General features: G+C 34.1%; 5 protein-coding genes across 5 annotated transcripts in view; 1 reads left to right on the top strand and 4 right to left on the bottom strand.

Annotated features, from left to right (window-relative positions):
• Positions 1-8,135: 8,135 nt before the first annotated feature.
• LOC118751517 lies at positions 8,136-12,609 on the bottom strand (the record flags this gene model as incomplete). The annotated part of the gene is given in 3 exon segments (XM_036486349.1): positions 8,136-8,386; positions 8,454-9,578; positions 12,454-12,609. Coding segments are annotated over 2 exon segments (1,203 nt in total). The 3' UTR covers positions 8,136-8,308.
• On the bottom strand, positions 10,374-11,162 carry LOC118751518. Its single transcript, XM_036486350.1, has 3 exons — positions 10,848-11,162; positions 10,718-10,793; positions 10,374-10,598 (listed from the first exon to the last, which is right to left on the bottom strand). The coding sequence occupies exons 1-3, from the start codon at positions 11,079-11,081 to the stop codon at positions 10,540-10,542; spliced, it is 369 nt and encodes a 122-aa protein (XP_036342243.1). The 5' UTR covers positions 11,082-11,162; the 3' UTR covers positions 10,374-10,539.
• Positions 11,171-12,085, bottom strand: LOC118751511. The gene has a single exon (XM_036486341.1). The coding sequence runs from the start codon at positions 12,083-12,085 to the stop codon at positions 11,171-11,173; it is 915 nt and encodes a 304-aa protein (XP_036342234.1).
• A 2,645-nt stretch (positions 12,610-15,254) lies between the features above and the next one.
• On the top strand, positions 15,255-17,312 carry LOC118751514 (POC1 centriolar protein homolog). The gene is made up of 3 exons (XM_036486347.1): positions 15,255-15,775; positions 15,848-16,378; positions 16,441-17,312. The coding sequence occupies exons 1-3, from the start codon at positions 15,422-15,424 to the stop codon at positions 16,870-16,872; spliced, it is 1,317 nt and encodes a 438-aa protein (XP_036342240.1). The 5' UTR covers positions 15,255-15,421; the 3' UTR covers positions 16,873-17,312.
• Positions 17,313-17,900: 588 nt separating this feature from the next.
• LOC118751516 (copper transport protein ATOX1-like) overlaps positions 17,901-18,660 on the bottom strand; it is a 7,817-nt gene continuing 7,057 nt past the window's right edge. The window contains exon 3 of the mRNA XM_036486348.1: positions 17,901-18,249. Coding sequence (XP_036342241.1) covers positions 18,113-18,249 — 137 coding nt within the window. The 3' untranslated portion in view covers positions 17,901-18,112. The remainder of the gene's footprint in view (positions 18,250-18,660) is intronic.

The following is an 18,660-nucleotide window of genomic DNA, read 5'->3' as shown; positions in this document are numbered from 1 at the left end:
ACAACAACAACAACAACAACAGCATGTAAATGATAAAGAGCAAGATTGTTTGCTATCATCTATTCTTGCTGAATTGAGAAGTTTGCGAATAGAGCAAGCAAGTGCAGTGGCGGGTATACACTCTCTGCAGGCTGACAAAAACAGGTTATTAGGCGAATTAGAACTTGTGCGCTCTGAGCTTATTAATTTACATAAGCTATATGATGACAAGAATGAGAATCGAGCTGAGAGCAACTGGCCGTGACGTCAAAAAATACCAGAATGAGAGAACAAGACGAACTCGACAAGAAAAAGAGGAAGCATCGACCAAAAGGCAGTGTTGCCAAGTTTTGACTTTGAAAAAGCACCAAATTTTTATTGGTGTATTTAATGGACTTTATATGAATACATAATTTTATTGTAAGGATGCCGATTCAAAAATCAATGTTTCTTGCACAACGGTCGATTTCTTCTGGCATGGTTGAAGGTGCTGCCACATATTTCTTTGTCACTTATGATTGTCACTGTGCCATGATTTTGTTTAAATTTTTGTAAAATTGCTTACCACACTTACGATTGCTATAAATTTTGCTTCAATTTTTTTAACATTTTCTAATTTGGTGTCTTCAAACTAAAAACAAAAGCACCAAAAACGCACCAAGCACAAAACTCAAAAATTTTCGCGTTTTGAATACCCACTAAATTTGGTGCGAAAAGCATCAAGTTGGCAACAGTGAATGTAAACAAAAGTATTTTATGACGTCAGCGATTGGGTGGATGCTGTCAAATCGACGAAGAGAGGGTTAGCGGTCCGCGAATGGCGCGACCTTTATTTTCTGGATCGTGATATGATGAAGTGGTTGCTGGTGCGCTTACCTCGCTCACATCAGAGGTCAAGGAACTACATTGCAGCGCTAGCATAAAAAAAGGAAAGATAGGTAGAGCTAAAAACACCAAGCAAACTGCCGAAAAGCAAAATAACAACACAAAACTTCCTAGTGATGAGCTCAGTAATAACAATGCTGAGAGTACAGCAGTGACAGCTGACAAAGTTTTTGTTGATAAAAATGTTGTTAGCACTGGTAATATTAATGATGTCTTGCATGCAAATGCAGCTGAAGCTTACAGTGCTGTTGATCTCTCTCGAACCGCTGCCGTTATCGACGTCACCGGAGAGAAATCAATCAATTCAATTACACCTAATGACGCTGCTACTGCTTCGCTACCCTCATATGCTAACGTCATTACTGTTGATGTTATAAATGCACCCAGTAGGAATCATTCTACGGGTGAACTTTTAGTAATTGGAAGTAATACGTCGAATGAACTGGAGGTTGCTAGTCACACTAAATGGGTTCATCTGTCGTCTTTCAACACCTCGGTAACTGCTGATAATATCATCGCCTATGTAGCCAAGCATGCATCTATTGACCCGAAATTTCTGCTTTGCTTCGCTCTTGTGAAAAAAGGCGTGAATGTCGAGTCGCTAAGACGAGTTAATTATAAACTCGGAGTGTCGTCGACTTGTTACAACAAATTGCTTGACCACTCACTTTGGCCAGCGGGTATCAAGGTGCGGCCATTTCAAAATTTTCATTAAACAGGGGAGGTAGCGTTGGTAGTCAAGTGACGTCCTCCCGAGCTACAAATCATTGCAACGAGCTAACCAACCCAACGTCACTTAAATCATTTTCAATATTTTATCAAAACGCAAGTGGCATACGAACAAAGTCTAATAAATTTAGGATTGCTTCAGCATTACATGAATATGATATTGTTGCTATCACCGAAACCTGGCTATGTGAACAAATTTCCAGCTCCGAGTTCTTTGACAACCATTACACTGTCTATCGCCATGATAGGTGCCCTATTGCTAGTGGCTGCGCTCGAGGTGGAGGAGTGTTATTAGCAGTTAAATCTAGCCTAAATAGCAGTTTAGTAGCCTTGCCCTTTGCTGATAAATTAATCGAACAAGTCTGTATAGATGTACCAATTTCTAATGTCAAACGTATTTTCATATTTATATCTTATATTCCGCCTAACTCTAGTTTTAATGTTTATGAACAACACATAAATAACATAAAATTTGTCAGTGAATCTGTTGCACCTAATGGGCAGGTAATTGTTATGGGTGATTTTAACTTACCTGACATTATTTGGTCATTTGACAATGGCTGGCTACTACCCTTTAATATTAAATCCGATATTGAATCTTGTGTCACTAGTTTCTTCTTATTAACAATTTTCAACAATTGAATCTGTTTGCAAATTCCAATGACAAAATACTGGATTTGGTATTTGCAACAGAAGATCTGAAGATAGCATGTGAATTGAATTTGTCACCCATATCACGAAACACAACTCATCATAAGGCTTTGACTATTAAATTCGAATTTCTAAGTTTTCAGCGTCTTAATAAGAACCCCGAGCCTCTATTATGTTTTAGAAAAGCCAACTTCGATGCTTTGAACACCTTTCTTAACCGCACTAATTGGGATTTTTTAGATTTCATAGAAGATCCAGACTTAATTTATACAAATATTTGCGACATTTTGTCCGATGCTGTTAATAAGTTTGTGCCTTTGAAATCCTCCAAGTCCAAAAATAAACCACCTTGGTTCAACGCGGAATTAAGCCATCTAAAAAACATTAAAAGTAAGGCTCTAAAAAAATACAGAAATTCGAAGTCTCCCGTGGACCTTCAAACCTTCAACCACTATAAAAGCGAATTTGACAGACTTCATAAATGGCTCTTTAATCAATATATAACTAAAATTGAAGACAGCCTGAAACTCAATCCGTCTTCGTTCTGGAAATACGTGAATTCTAGGCGTAAATCTTCCGGCATACCTGATAGAATGGAATACAAAGGCTATGTATCCAATACTACGCAAGAAACTTGCAATCTATTTGCCTCATTTTTTCAAGAAGTTTATGAAAGCTACCAGCCCTCAGACAGTCCTACAAATTCGAGACAAACTAATCTTAATTTTATTGACGCATTTATTATCACTGAAGATGATGTTGCAGATGCAATCTTGCACCTCAAACCAAGTTTCAACTGCACTAATGGGTTTCCCCCAATATTTTTCATTCGGTGCGTGGATTCCCTTGTTAAACCAATCGCCAAACTTTTTAAGACATGTTTACGCCTGGGAACATTTTTTAGACCGTTGGAAGTCATGTTCAATTGAACCCATTTTCAAATCTGGAGACAAAAGTCTCATCTCCAACTATCGAGCTATTGTAAAGCAGGGGGTCTTTCCTAAAATTTTCGATCACATACTTAACAAAAAGTTACTCGAACATTTTCAGCATGCCCTAACCAGCTGCCAACATGGGTTTTTGCCAGGGTAATCAATAGTAACTAATCTGTCTCTTATTTCAAATCACATTATCACTGCAATGGAACAACATTCGCAGCTCGATGTCATATACACCGACTTCTCAAAAGCTTTTGATAAAGTTGATCATAACATTCTATTACTGAAGCTCAACAAATTTGGTGTTTCCGGCACTTTACTGAACTTTTTTAGAAGTTTTCTTTTTGGTAGAAAATTATCGGTGATAATAAACTCAATAAGCTCGAATACTGAGGTCTATGCCACATCAGGCATTCCTCAAGGAACTCACATTGGCCCTCTGTTGTTTTTACTTTTTATAAATGACTTACCGTCGCATATCATGTCGTCCAAGTGCTTAATGTTCGCAGATGATGTTAAGATATTCCTCAATATCAATAATCTTCTTGATTGCCAAAAACTCCAGCAATATTTAAACATATTCTTAAATTGGTGTACCGTCAATAACCTAAGCCTAAACATTAGCAAATGTTGCGTTGTTTCCTATAGCCGCCGCGCATATGTCCATACCTTCAACTATTCTCTGGATGGCGTTGATTTGTTGCGTAAATCCGAAATTAAGGATTTAGGAATTATCTTTGACACCAAATTAACTTTTTCAAAACATATTGATCTGGTCTCATCTAAAGCGTATTCGATGGTAGGTTTCATAATTAGGAACACCAAAGATTTTAAGGACCCTATGACTCTGAAAACACTCTATATTGCTTTGGTAAGGAGTATTTTAGAATATGGGGCGATTATATGGAACCCATACTACACAAAGTACTCTGATAAAGTAGAAATGATTCAAAGAAAATTTACCAGATTTGCTATGAAAAGAGTGTTTTTTGAAAATGATATTCCAAGTTACGTATCAAGGAGGAAACTCCTTGGCTTACAATCTCTAGCGGACAGAAGGTCGTATCTGTCGCTGCTATTTGCTTACAATGTTTTATCTGGCAATATTGATTGCCCAGAAATATTTGTTCTTTTTCGAGTACAAGAATCTAATATAAATCTCAGAAATCCCAGAAAGTTTATTGAGGGTTCACATAAGTCGCTTTACTCTTACAACGAGCCGATAGCCAGAATCATTCGCCTTTGTAACACATTCGCTCCGCAAATTAATTTTAATGTTAGCCTTTCTTGTTTTAAGTTAAGCCTTTTTGCACTGTTTAATTAAATATCAAAACGTGATCATAGTCTGTAAGAAATTCTGTTTCGATGACTGAAATAAATAAATAAATAAATAAATAAATAAAAAAAAAAAAAAAAAAATCTATGTACAAAACACATTCACACAAGCACAAGCCTCCTTCCAATTTCAATTAAATTTTTTTACTTTTTAGATTATTTGCACATGTGTATCCTGTTTTCCGGTTTTAATTACTATGTTTTTATCATGGATTTACCGTTGACTTTTAAAAATTAAAAAAGTAGTTTGAAGATATTTGAAAAGGGGTTGCCAGCTGAATTTAGGGAATTAGATAATTGGAATATGTATCACAATATGGGTGTCATAACAAAGGTATTTGATACGGCTTTAATTGGAAAATAATTTGGAGAGGGTTACCACCTGTTTTAAAAGTCGAAGTTAAATTAGTTATACTCAAATTAAAGCGTCATACGTAAGAGTGTTTAGAAATGTTCAGCTTGAACGTGTAGAATCTTATGAGGAATTTGAAGAGGGTTACCACCTGTTTAAAACTAAATTCAAATATAATTATATTATAAGTTAAATGAGTTATTACAGGATAGGTTTTAATCAAACGAGCCTTGAAAAGTCTTTATTTCTACGCTACATATGTATGTACTATAGCCGTGGTGACCATATATATGAGTGCTGACTACGATACAAAAAATAATTTTGCAAATTTTTTCCACAACAACTTACAGATCTTAAAGCCTTCTTCAATGATCCCAGATGTATTAGCCCTGCAACAGTATTATTTTACCCCATAAAATTTGTTAAATAAATTCGTTCAAATTTAGTATATTAAGGTGCAATTTTATGTCGCTAAGGCTTACCACTGATTTTGGGATTTTTTTGTTTTTGTTGGCAGTGTTGCGGATTTTTTTCATACAAAGTATGTTCGACCATTTTTTTGAAAGAGAAGCAGAACTTTCCACTCGCACTTTATTGTACTAAATTATAATGAGTTACAAAACTGCGAACCAAATTTTTCTTCAAGATTCTAATGAAAAAGTTTGAAATTTTGGTGAAACATTGCAGAATTAATTTTTACAGTTTTTTGCATAAAGTTGGAAATTTGGTTTTATATGGTTTTTGTTAGGAAAAGAGCTCTACTCTCATAAAATAAATAATAAATATTAAACGAACGAAGGAAAAATAGCCAAAACTTACTAAAATGTCAATGTATGTATTCCTCAATACGAATCACATGCATTTAGATTAGAAAATAAAAACAGTTTATGGAGAAAATTACGATCATATACCAACATCACTTAAAACGCGTTCATAGGTATGCCATTTTAATGAGCTGTTAAGGCGTCAAAACACCGAATACGGGACAAATACAGGGCATTAAAATAAATACAGAACATTTGGCGTCCCGTATAAAATAAATAAATTACCAGGACAATGGGGCAAAAAAGCGGAGTGTCAGACGAAAGAGGTGCCAGCTGTTTTAAAAGTTTAATTCAAGCTACTCAATAATTTCAATGAATTATTTCTACACGTTAGGAGATTGTCACCTGTTTCAAATCTCAAATTGAATTCAAGATATAAATTAATTGAAAAAGTAAAAGAAATACTTTGAAGATGGTTAACCAAATTTAAAATCTCCTGTTTTTTCCATAATTTAAGTATGTTGTGATTTATTGAAATAAATTACTACTAATGTAGCACGCAGAAATTTCATACACTCAGCGAAGCGGGTGTCGGCCATCTAGAATATTTTAGTGAGTAACTGTTCATAGGTTGAACAATACAAAAACATATGCATATATTTTTAATTTATTTATTTTAAAACTAGTTTGCTCTCACGCGCTGCACTGAGTGTATGAAATTTCTGCGTATTACAATAGGTGTAATTTATTTCAATTAAAACTAACATATTTAAACTTAGCAAAAAAAGAGAATTTTTTTTTTTGGGGTTTTGGGTAGGTTGGCCGGTTTATATAAAACCACCGCCAGGTTATTCCTCTGCTTTCAAAATATATATCTTAGTACGTTGTATTCCAAATGTCGTATTCAATTGTCGCTCCACTGATACACGATGGTAATACCGCTAAGGGCCAGAACCACGTGCAAAAGCTTCTGCTTATGTAACGAACGTCTTATTATTTTCAATAATTAATCAATTATAGCAAATTAAAGTGTACTGTGATTTAATGGTCCACAAGTAACCAGGTTATTCCTCCAATTGTTAGGTATGTCAATGTATTAAAGATTAAAATTTAAATGGCTAAGAACAAAGTCCTCATGTCGCCAGGTTATTCCTCCAATTTGGTAATTTTTTGTATTTTAATGGCAGGGAGCTATGTCCTCATATCGCCAGGTTATTCCTCCAATTTGATAATTTTATAATTATTCGTCAATTATTTTAGGTTGTGTGTAAAAAATTTTCTGTTGCGTTATGTGGAACAGTTACAGTTCATGTTACTTTTTTTTTTATTTCGCAGTTACTTTGTTCATACGATAGTACCGTATCAACGGTACGCTTTAACATTTTCATTTAGTTTTTATATCAACTCTTTTTCTATAAACGTCTATTACTTTTGTAATTATTATATTATTTGTAGTATTATCTTCTCTTGTTTTTAAAACTTTTAATTTTGTATTTAATGAACCGACTTCATTTTTATGTATAAATTAATCAGATATTTACTTTAACACAAAACTCGACAGGTCAACACGACCATACTCGTCGAGGAGCCATTTTGAACAGGAAAAAGAGAATTTGAGATTTTTTTTAACCCCCTTCAACTAATTGTCAAACTAACCACTTCTTAAACTGAAACTGTCATGGAAAAATTCACTATGAAGGAAATGTTCTACAACTAAGTGATACATACCAATCGATTTCTTTGTTCGCCGAGACTCAAATTTGAAACTAAATTTTTATTTGCAATTTTCATGCAAAATGAAAAAAAAACAATTATTTTTGATTTTTGTATTATAAATCCAAAATAACCATTATTTCTGATTTTTATATTATATGTCTTAGATAATAGTTATTGAAGACTTTTATTTATAAAAGTCATCAATAAAAATCAGTCAGTGACTTTTAAATTTAAAAGTCATCAATATAAATCAGTCACCAACTTTTATTTTTAAAATCATTCGAGTAAAAGTCATTAACATTTTTCGCAGCTAAAAAGGTGTTGGGAAACAAAAGTTGACTACAACTTATTGAAATGACTTTTATAAGTATGATTTAAAAAATAAAACTCTGACTGATTTTTATTTATGACTTTTATAAATAAAAGTCTTCGATAACTGTTATCTAAGACATATAATTTAAAAATCAAAAATAACTATCATTTGCAGATTATTTATTTAAAAATCAAAAATAATCGTTATTTTCGATGTATAAAATAAAAGTCAGAAAGAAGAAGAGTAATTAAATAAAAGTCAAAAAATAGCGATTTTTTTATTAAAGTTTGTAACTGTTACGGTCCCTGCTTCTTAAACATACAAACTTTTTAAACCTCTTTCGTTATCTTATCACCAATACTCTGCCAAAAATGCTTCCATTCGTACGTAGTTTGAAAAATTCCCTTTGTATGGCAGGTGCCACGCCTACTTGCCTAATCGAGATAAAAGGTTTATTATATTTTAAATTTGGCTAAACAACACCAGTATACAAAATTTCATGATGATCGGTTGACCAAACAACCATATTCGCTTTCGGATGTATAATATTAAAAATAATATAATATAAGTAAGGATAAGTTTTTAAACTAAAATGCAAAAAGATAAAAGCATTTGTAATAGCATTTTCGTAGATTCTTTTTAGCTTTCACCATTCACATTGTAAACAGCGTCCATAAGGTAGATCGAAAAGTAGATCCTCTGTTGAAACAATTAGCTGTTCATTCTAAAAAACAAATGAAAATTTTATCAAAACATTGACTTGGGATATGTACATAGATTCAGTTACTTACTTCTATTATCGGTTCATTTTCGACTGCCGTCTTGCCACAATATAATTTCAAAGGACCACTTCGTTTAATCTCGCTGAGCACAATCATTATATTTCTCAAAAAATCGCTACTAATATTTGATTTTGTCAGATTTAGTACCTCCAACTTTGTGCAGTGTTTCGCAATTTCCAAAATTCCATTATCACTCTCCAAGCGACTGCTGCTGAAATGAAATTCGCGTAGCTGTTTCAATCGTTGGGCTAAAACTTCGAGCTGTTCGTCTTCAATGTCATCATCTTGTAATATAAGACGTTGCAAGTGTGTCATAAACCCTATGTATTCAATGTGGCGATCGTTTGACCAAAGGACACAATTAAAAATTAGCGTATGGATGCGTACGCCAAGCGCTTGAGCTAGTTTCCCCATTAAAAACACATCATAGTCACGTGTGTAACAAACGATTTTGCGCATGGATGGCATTCGCAATAGTTCATCGATGAAGAGCAATAGGTGATGATCATCTATCTTCAGCTCTTCCAATGTATGACAATCAGTTATCGCGGACAGCCCATCATCTAACACTGTGTTATATCCATAATAAAGTAAAGCAAGCTTTCTCAATTTCAATGTGTTGCAGATTTCGGCTAAATATTCTGTATCCAGATATTCACAACAGCTCAAATCCAAATCGGTAAGCAAGAACAGATTACTTATATATTTGCCCGTTATACCGCCCCCTAATACTAATCTGGTAATGTATGGGCAAAGTTTAGTTAATCGAAGAACGTCGGCATCATTGCTCTCATTTAGGTCGTGCGAAATAGTGCATTCGAGGAATTTTAATTTAGGGAATCTTAAGTGGGCAACCTGTTTCAGTTGTGCGCTTTTAATGCTGTCAATGGTTAACTCTTCCAATGTCTCACAAACGCTTGTCATTACATCGAGAAAGTCTTGACTGCCCTCTTCATTAAACTCCTTCATTTGCTTACATGATATTGTAAGGGCTTTCGATCGATATCGCCATAACCACTTTATCACCATATTCAGATGTCTGCACACATTTTTCATTGATAGCTGGTCATCCAAATTAAGGTACGAACAGATACAATAGAGACAGTCATCATTCAAATCCAGCAGCTTTGTCATCTAAAAATTTAAAAAGCAAGCTTTTAATAATACCAAAAAATAATGGGTCGATTACGGATGGCAACCGAAGTTCAGACAGTAACTGATTTGCTATATTGGCAACTATACTTTTTAGGTTGCCACAGAATTTTTTAATAAGAAAATTAATTTATTTTTTCAACTGATTCTTTTTTCGTCGTTTTGAGCATAGTGAGTGATAATAATAATATTATTGTTTCACTATGGTTTTGAGAAATTATTTGTATTTACAGTCAAGTCTGAGTTGGTGGTACTTGAAAATACACTTAATTATTGTGTCTATTCATAACATAACATACATTCTCATTTCAGTGGCTTTATCCATTGGCTACCCAACTGAGGTTGTGATGCTGTCCATAATCGACAACTAAAGATTTCTTCCTTATGTTAAATGTAAAAAAATACGGTAAAAATATTCTTTATGATATTTTGTGACCATGATATGATCCAAAAACAGAATTTCGGATATTTCTATGAAAATGATTAATTTTGGTCGATAGCCAACCGGGAGAAAAACGCAACCAAAACATTTTACCTTTAGTATATTTTAATTTAAATAAATTACATTTTATAAATTCCATTTTAACAGGGCTAATTATGAATAGTGTTGGTGTCGTCACGTAATACATATTACTTATCGAAATCGTTCACACAACAATCGGGTCTACGTAACCAGAACGACCCAGATTTATATTTGGCCAAGGACTGTCTCTCCAGCAACACTCCCCAAAAACACTTTGGGTAACGTGTATGCTGCTACCACAACAACAACGGGTCAGCAATAAATCGGAGGGCAAAAGTGTTTGCACCAGGGTCCATTAATAATATTGTTTTTATTGTTATAACAACATATCCAGGGTTTAGATATATTCAATACCCTCTATCGGCAATTTGCACAAAACTAGTTTCTGGTATTAGAATCCATTTCATCATTAATAGTAAATTATTCCAAAGAGCGATATATAAGGTCAACATTAACATCATCGGTTTTTATATAATGACCTAATGTAGATGGAGGGTATTGAACATAAATATGTGATATTATTTAGGCATCTAATTCAAAAATTGTTTCTAGGACATATTACAAACGAAATCAAATTCATATCCCCGATATACATAACTCAGCCCTTTTTCAGATCCAGCTGGGAAATCCATTGATAAATCAACCAAGCCTAGTGCTTGCCAAATTTTGGTATTCTGAAAAAAAGAAAAGGAAAAAATCTAGGCGCTTTTCTAATAAAGATTACTCACCATTTTTCGCACTTCATCCTCTAAGCCACTCATCATGTAATAGATATGTAATGCATTATTTCTATCCTGTTTCTTGAGTACATCCATTATTTGATAAAGCAACTTTCCATCTATATTAGGACAATAACTAACGTCCAAATATTCTAAGTGTACACATCGCTCGACGAAATGTAGAACGTGGTCATTCGTCAAATGTTGCCAATTTCTCAAACTAAGATACTCCAAGCAGTTCATTATGTTAGCCAAATTGAGCAGTGGATCGGGTGATAATTCACAGCTACAAAGGCAGAATTTTTTTAACTTACGGCCACCCTGCCACAGATTCAAATTTGAAGCCCAAGCAGAATCCAACGGAAATAATAAAGATCAACTGCTAAGCCAATTATACGCTCACCTTGATTTTTTAATACATCATGGAATTCTACTGTTTCGTATATATTAAAATCATGCGTATCTACATTCTGAATACTTCCAACGTCGATCTCAGAATCCAGCATTACGTTGAGTGATACTAGTTTTGGCATCAGCAGAACTTGAGGAAGACATTTTTTAAGCGGATGTAGATTTACTTTAAGAACTGCTAAATTATCACAATTCAACACAGGTGTCAAATCCAAATGACTCTTTCCGTCATATCTGCGCACATCTAAAATTCGCAAATATTTTAAACGGATGCAGATTGCCTCAAAATGGGTATTTTCAATTTCCAAAACGTTATTTGATGGCACGTACAAATACAACTCCTCCAACATTAGGAAATCACAAACATATCGGCCACTTAATGGTTCTCTCAGATGCAGTGAGAGTAGGTTTGGAACAGTTCGTACGAGTATCTTCATATCGCTGTCAGTAATCATGCTATATAACGATTTTTCCTCACCCTCAAAATGTTGTACACTTGGCAGGCAGACCGTGCTACTGATAGGTCCACAAATCTTCTCCTTTGCTTTTAAAATTTGCTTTATGTTAAGCAAAAACTTGTTTAAGGTTTCATCGCCAATCACTATAGACGTCAAGCTAGTACGTACTGAATGCAAAAAATATGTTAGATCTTGTATTTCTGGCAGCCAACCAAACCATTCTGATAAATTAAGTGTTCGATAGCATTTCTGCGAGCGCCACATACGCCTGATGATCGCTTCGAAGCGTTTGCAAACTCGAGAGATTTGAACCTGATTTCGAAGTTCTGGTACATTATTGAAGATATTCACCAAACAATCATCGTTTAAAATATCCATTTTTATGCGTATGATTTGGAATATATAAAAACTGATACAAACAAAGATCACTAATTAGTCCTGTGCAAATTTGTAGCTTCCTTTATACGCATATTTGTATATCAATCTTTGCTTATGCAATTACAAGGCAGAGAAGAAATAAACATAATACATACTTATAGAATCATGATACTACACATATATGTTTTAATAATCTTTATGCATGCATTAGAAGAATATAGTGCTCTGTGATACTTGCCGCCCAACTGATAGCTGATGCTAGCGCTGCTGGACAATTTTAGTTTAGATAATTGTTAACTTGTATAAGCTTGTAAATATATAAAAATCATGTATGAACATAAGAACTAAGATTTATTATATTTAAGTACCTTGATACAGATTTCCGAATATACAATTTTGTATTAGGAACTTGTTGAATTGGTAACAATTGTGCAAATCGCTATTTATCGCCAACCTTTGTAAACTTCTTTGACAATAGAGCCGGAAAAACAAACCATCCTGAACTGCAAAACACTCGATGAAACCAAAGAACGTAAATGTATAAGAAGCGACAACTCGCTAAAGTCGGCGAGTGAGGTCTGAAAGGTTGAGATGAGGAGTTCGCGTCCGTTTTAACATCCATTTTCGTAAACGAATTCGCCGCACATATGGTTTCGCGGCGATAAAGAACGTTAAGAAAAAGTGACCGATGATAGAAATAATAAAATGAAATGAAAAAAAAACATGGCCGCGGCTCTTTTCGTTTATTTACTGACGGCATTTAACAATTTGCATGCGCATGTGCATAGATTTACTTTATTTTATAATTTTAAACAAATATAAATAAATTAAATACATGCGCGATGCAAGACCTTTATAAGCTTCCTCTTTAGTATGGAAATTGTAAAGTTCTAATTTATGGATGAAATTACCCCTTTTATATCAACCAAATGTACATTTATAATCAATAAATAATTTACATCAATTTGTACAAATGTACTCTTGCGATTTTCATCCTAACATGTGTATGTTTCTACATCCATGCAAATATACGTATATACGTACATATGTATGTACATATACGCATATGCCACCAGAATACAACAATAACAAATTCATTCATAAACGCATGCGCATATTCTTCAAGGTCAAACTCATTCATTCATAATTCAATGACCATACTTCTCCCCGCAAACTCATCGCCCACAAGCGCAACTTCTGCGCGAGGGCCACAAAAATTCTAAAATGTAAAATTGAAGAAATCACAGCCAGTCAAATGAAAAGTTGCAACTCAGCAGTAAAATTTGAGGACGTTTGCAAAAATAACTTATCTCGAGTTAAGACATATATTCTGTAAACTTCTAAATCGCAGTGGTTTTCCAACTTTTAAGATATTAATTAGTTGTTTAAGATTTTATTTTAATAAAAAACAAAATAAACATGCATTTTTTTGCACAAATGGCCCCGGATATTTTGATGTCAACTCAAAACTTCTAAAATCACATACATAAGTGGTTTTACAACAAATGTAATTTGGCAACATGGTTGCATTCACCAGCTTCGGTCATCAATTTTAAAATTTTTGTAAACCGATCGCTTACGATTTGTTTACAGTTGACTCTAGATACTACGAGCAACATGTATACGAATTCAAAAAATTTAATTATTTTGCATTATTGATAATTGCAAAGCTCTGAAGCATGTATAAGTGAGTGTATACATACAGACCTATTCTCCGTTGGTAACACAAATTTTGTTTACTATCATCAAAAGCGATAAGCACAAAAAATCGTACATTAACAAGCCCATTCTGCGATGGTAATTTTTTTTACCCAAAAATAAAGTTCCTCTCCTTTTTAAACCGTTTTCGCATACTGCGCACTTTTGTAAACAGTAAAATTTGTTACCATCTCATAAGCAGGTAACAAAATATTGCCCCATGAAATATGCAACAACAGAATTTCTACAAAACTTCATAGCTGGAATGCTGAATACATTAAAACGTTACCAAGGAACCTTGAATTGCGGTTACAAGAAGTGCTAACAATGTTTGGTAACAAAATTTGCTGGTTACAAAATATTCGGTAACAAGCAGATTAGAGCTACAGGAATTCAAGTTAGGAGTAGCCTACTGTAAACGTACATATGTATGCGCGTAAATATGTCAGGACGCGGCATTTTGCAGGAATTTAAGAATTTGTCAAGATAAAGATGGCGGAGGACGTGGGAGAAACGGAGACAACTTATGTTTCACATTTACGCGTTTGTTTTGGCGGAGGATGTGAGAAAGACGGAGACAACTCATGTATCACATTTATGTGTTTATTTTTTGCATGCATATGAACAAAAAATTGGAAAACATTTGTTCTTGCCCGATAACAAAATGTATGCATACTCATGTATAAATGCATAGATTTAAATTAAACTTATGCCATCCCTTTATAATAAACATTAGTTTTGCTAATAAAGCCGCCATATACACACTTTATCCACCCAATCGCCCGACACATAACTTTTTTTGCACACTTTAAATATGTAAATTTCCAGATGAAAACAAAACATAAGTACACTCATATATAAATGCATAGATTTATTATTAAACTAATGCATTTTTATATAAAAGTACACTGATCTTGTTTAAAATAATGATCACTTTTATCCACATACACCGACAATCGACACTTGTTGACGAACACTTTGCACTCACAAACACCTTTTTATTATTAATATAGACACTTTCACATACAAGCACCTCCGTATTTTACACAAGCACTGAATATTCTATATTTCACACCATAATTTATATATTTTCTAAATTAAATTGCATATTTTCAACCACTTGTGCAAATAACCACAGAAATTCACACACATTTGCCGCTTTTCTTCTGTTTTGCTGGCATATTCCGCATTCGAGGCGAAAATCAAAAATCTGCCGCGGACAGAGTCAAAAGGGAGACGAACTCCTCATCTCAACCTTTCAGATACGGTCAAAATCGTCCCGGCACATTTTCAAAGTAACGAGTTGTCGCTTCTTATACATTTACGTTCTTTGGTTGTGGGGATTATATTTTTTCTATCTACAATCATTACCAAAAAAAAGTGATTTTACACAGCAAGACATGTCATGCCATATAAATTGCTCACAGCATCAATACCAAGCTAGAAATTGCACCACATTTTTTTTGCTCGTACTGTCTGCATATCTACTCGTTATAACTTTTGTTTTGACAACGAGAGCTGTTGAATTTTTAAAAATTGCCGTCCGAAAGAAATAAGCTGCATTTTCGCCTTTTCCAGAATTATTTCACTACTGCTGAAAGTTTTAAAGGGAATTTCGCCTATATACAAGCTATTAATATGTTAGACGAAGAATTATTTGCGGAACCTTGTTTGGAGCGCCATTTCGCCGGGCATTGCTCTGGTATTACGCAGGTGCGGTTTAGTCCGTGCGGCCAACGTTTGGCTACCAGCTCCTTAGATATTTCCGTGATTTTGTGGGATCTAAAGCAAGCTGCGCGTTGTATCCGTTTTAGTGCGCATTCAGGAGCTGTGGATTGCGTAAGCTGGTCTCCAAAATCAAATTTAGTGGCTTCGGCGAGTAAAGATCGCACTGTGAAGATTTGGGAACCGAAAATACGCGGCGTTTCTGGTGAATTTTTGGCACATAGCAAGGCGGTTCAAAGTGTAGATTTTGATCCCAGCGGAACGATGGTAATGTGGTTAATAATAATCAATTATTTTTCACAAAATGCATTGTAATAAGTTCTTTCGAAATCTATACAGCTAATTACAGCATCAGACGACAAAACGCTAAAACTCTGGAAAGTCGCCCAACGCAAATTCCTAACATCTTTCACTGGACATACAAATTGGGTGCGTGCAGCAAAATTCAGCCCTAATGGCCAGTTAATTGCATCGTGCGGCGACGATAAGTCGTTAAGAATTTTCGATACATCTTCAGGCGAATGTGTGCGAACGTTCACCGAGGAAAGAGGTATGGGACGACAGCTGGCATGGCATCCAGACGGTAATCTGGTGGCTTTAGCATTAAGTTGTAACCGCGTTAAGATATTTGACATAGCCGAAGGCGAGCTGATACAATTGTATCAAGTACATTCGGCGCCGGTGAATGATGTTGCATTTCACCCAAGTGGAAATTTCTTGTTGACTGGCGGCGATGACGATACAATAAGATTGCTCGATTTATTAGAAGGTCGACCAATTTATACACTAACTGGCCATACTGACAAAGTTTGTGCCGTCGCTTTCTCTCCAGATGGTAGACATTTTGCTTCCGCGGGCGAGGATCGACAGGTAATGTCTGCTTTGTGTGTGAAAAAACTATATAATATACATTTTTTCTTTATATTCAACAGTTGCTCGTTTGGAAATCTAATTTACATACATTTGATGCCAATAGCTTTCGCAACAAACAAGCCAGTTCTCAAAGAGTCCAAATAGATTTTAGTCATGCAACAGCTCCACATAACTCCGCCATAGACACACCAGCTGCTGGGGCACCAAAAGGCTGTAATGACAGTATTTTAATTGACCCACGACAATCGGTGGCATATGGAATGCGTGATGAAAATTTTCAGGTGCTTGATAGCCAATATACTACAAGAGAGCCATCTCCAAGCAGCTTCACCACACCACACCATCAACAACACGAGTCGTTAGATAAAATAGGAACAAACGCTTCTGCTGAAAGCATCAGTAACAAAAGCAACAGCAGTACCTCGTTTCTACACATGCCAAACAAAAGTAACAACAGCGTTGGCCAGAGAACACCAAGCAAATATTTTTAATTTTCATTTTTGCTTATCTTAAGATTTTTTTCGCTTAACTGCTTGGAATGCTGCTGATGGTATTGCCTCTTTGTCGGACTTAAAAAAATGAAGAATAAAACCATTTGTGTTAAAGAATGGAATTTATACCGATATCTTCATTTATTTATACCATATTTATTAATTTGTTGCCGTGTCCGAAATCTCTTTTTGACACACATTTTTTAGCATTTCTACTATACTTACAAATAAAATCTAGTTTATAAAATCAAATTGAAATCTGTTTCATTTATACTCATAGATATTAAACTTTGAAATGTTGCGGTGTGTTTCGACGCAAACATCAAGTAAAGGCGATTTGGAGTTAGAATTAAGCGCAATACAGACACAATTGGCGGAAATTGTTACTACGTTGCAACAGCTACAGCAAAGAATAATATTCATAGAAAATGCATTGTTTGTAATTCATTAAATGTGATGTGTACATACGTATGTATTTCTGTTTGTATTTTAAACTTTGTACGTTAACAATTTACATTGTATTAAATTATTACTTGAACACGTACAAATTGACATGATAAAAATATGCAAATTGATCTCACCTAAAGATTTGGGAACCTCTAGAAAAATAATTGAGTGTAGTCAAAATGACAATTTTTATAGTGTTTAGCAAACCATTGAACACCCCCTTACTAATTAGTTTTTTTTCAATTGCATTGTTTTTCGAGTTTATTCTTTAAATTTTTGATAGAACTTTTGGATTAACATTAGGTTTGAAAATTGACGATGGCTACATTTATATTTTTATTTTAAACAGATTATTTTTTTGTAAATCGACTTTACTTTGTAAATATGTATCTATTAATATACCTACTGCCAATGCGAATAAATTTTTACTTATTTTTCGTTTTTGTATATTAAAATTTGTGGTTTACGATGAACTCGCTAATTATGTAAATACAATTAATCTTTAAAGAGATACAATTTTACTGGTCCATTTTGTTCTTTTTATGACTTTCAATTTTAATTAAATGTATTATTTAACTATATTTGTTGAGAGTATAACTCAATGGATCGTTTATAGGTAACGATTTTTTTTTTTTTTTTTTTATAATCGCAAAATATAAATTTAATTGGCCTTTTACAGTTTCACTGTTAAGCCTATCGCCGCCACGTTAATTCTTGAATACTTACTTGATTACACCCATTAAACTTCCATTTTTAATTTGGCAATTTTGCGGAACTTGCAAAAAAGTTCGTTTCATTCTTTCACCCCTACATATTGCGTCGCTTTGCCAGTCTTCTTGATAGTTTCCAACAATTCTTCTGAAGTCAGATTCGATGTCACAAGCACTGTTTTCGAATCGAGATCGATACTGACCTTTTCCACTTTTTCCGCTGCGCAAAGAAATAGAGAAAAGTGAAAGTAATTATGTATATACAAGAAATATGCATGTGATATGGGTGAATAGATAACTGAAACTACTTATGCAATCTTAATTGGGGTATTTGCAATCACTTTTATTTTTCCGTCCTAATTAATGCCTGGACAACGCTGATAAGCAAAGATAGTTTGTTGCTAGCTTGATAGAACATATACATACGTATGTGCATATTTGTATTATTTGCAAATAATTCGCCTTGGACATGCATTAAATTGTAAGCCCAATTAATTCATTTATAATAAACACTGCGGTTGTGTAAGCACCGCTGAAAGAACAAGTTTGCAGACGATAAAAACTACTTAAGTTCAGGGACAAGTTAAAAAAAAAAAAAAAAAAAAAAAAAAGGAAAAAAAAAAAAAAAAAA

This window comes from Rhagoletis pomonella, unplaced genomic scaffold (assembly GCF_013731165.1).
Source record: "Rhagoletis pomonella isolate Grant_MI unplaced genomic scaffold, Rhpom_1.0 Rhpom_scaffold_00751, whole genome shotgun sequence".
NCBI lineage: Eukaryota > Metazoa > Arthropoda > Insecta > Diptera > Tephritidae > Rhagoletis > Rhagoletis pomonella.
Note: the sequence above shows the minus strand (reverse complement) of the source record. Positions and strands in the feature narration are given on the sequence as shown.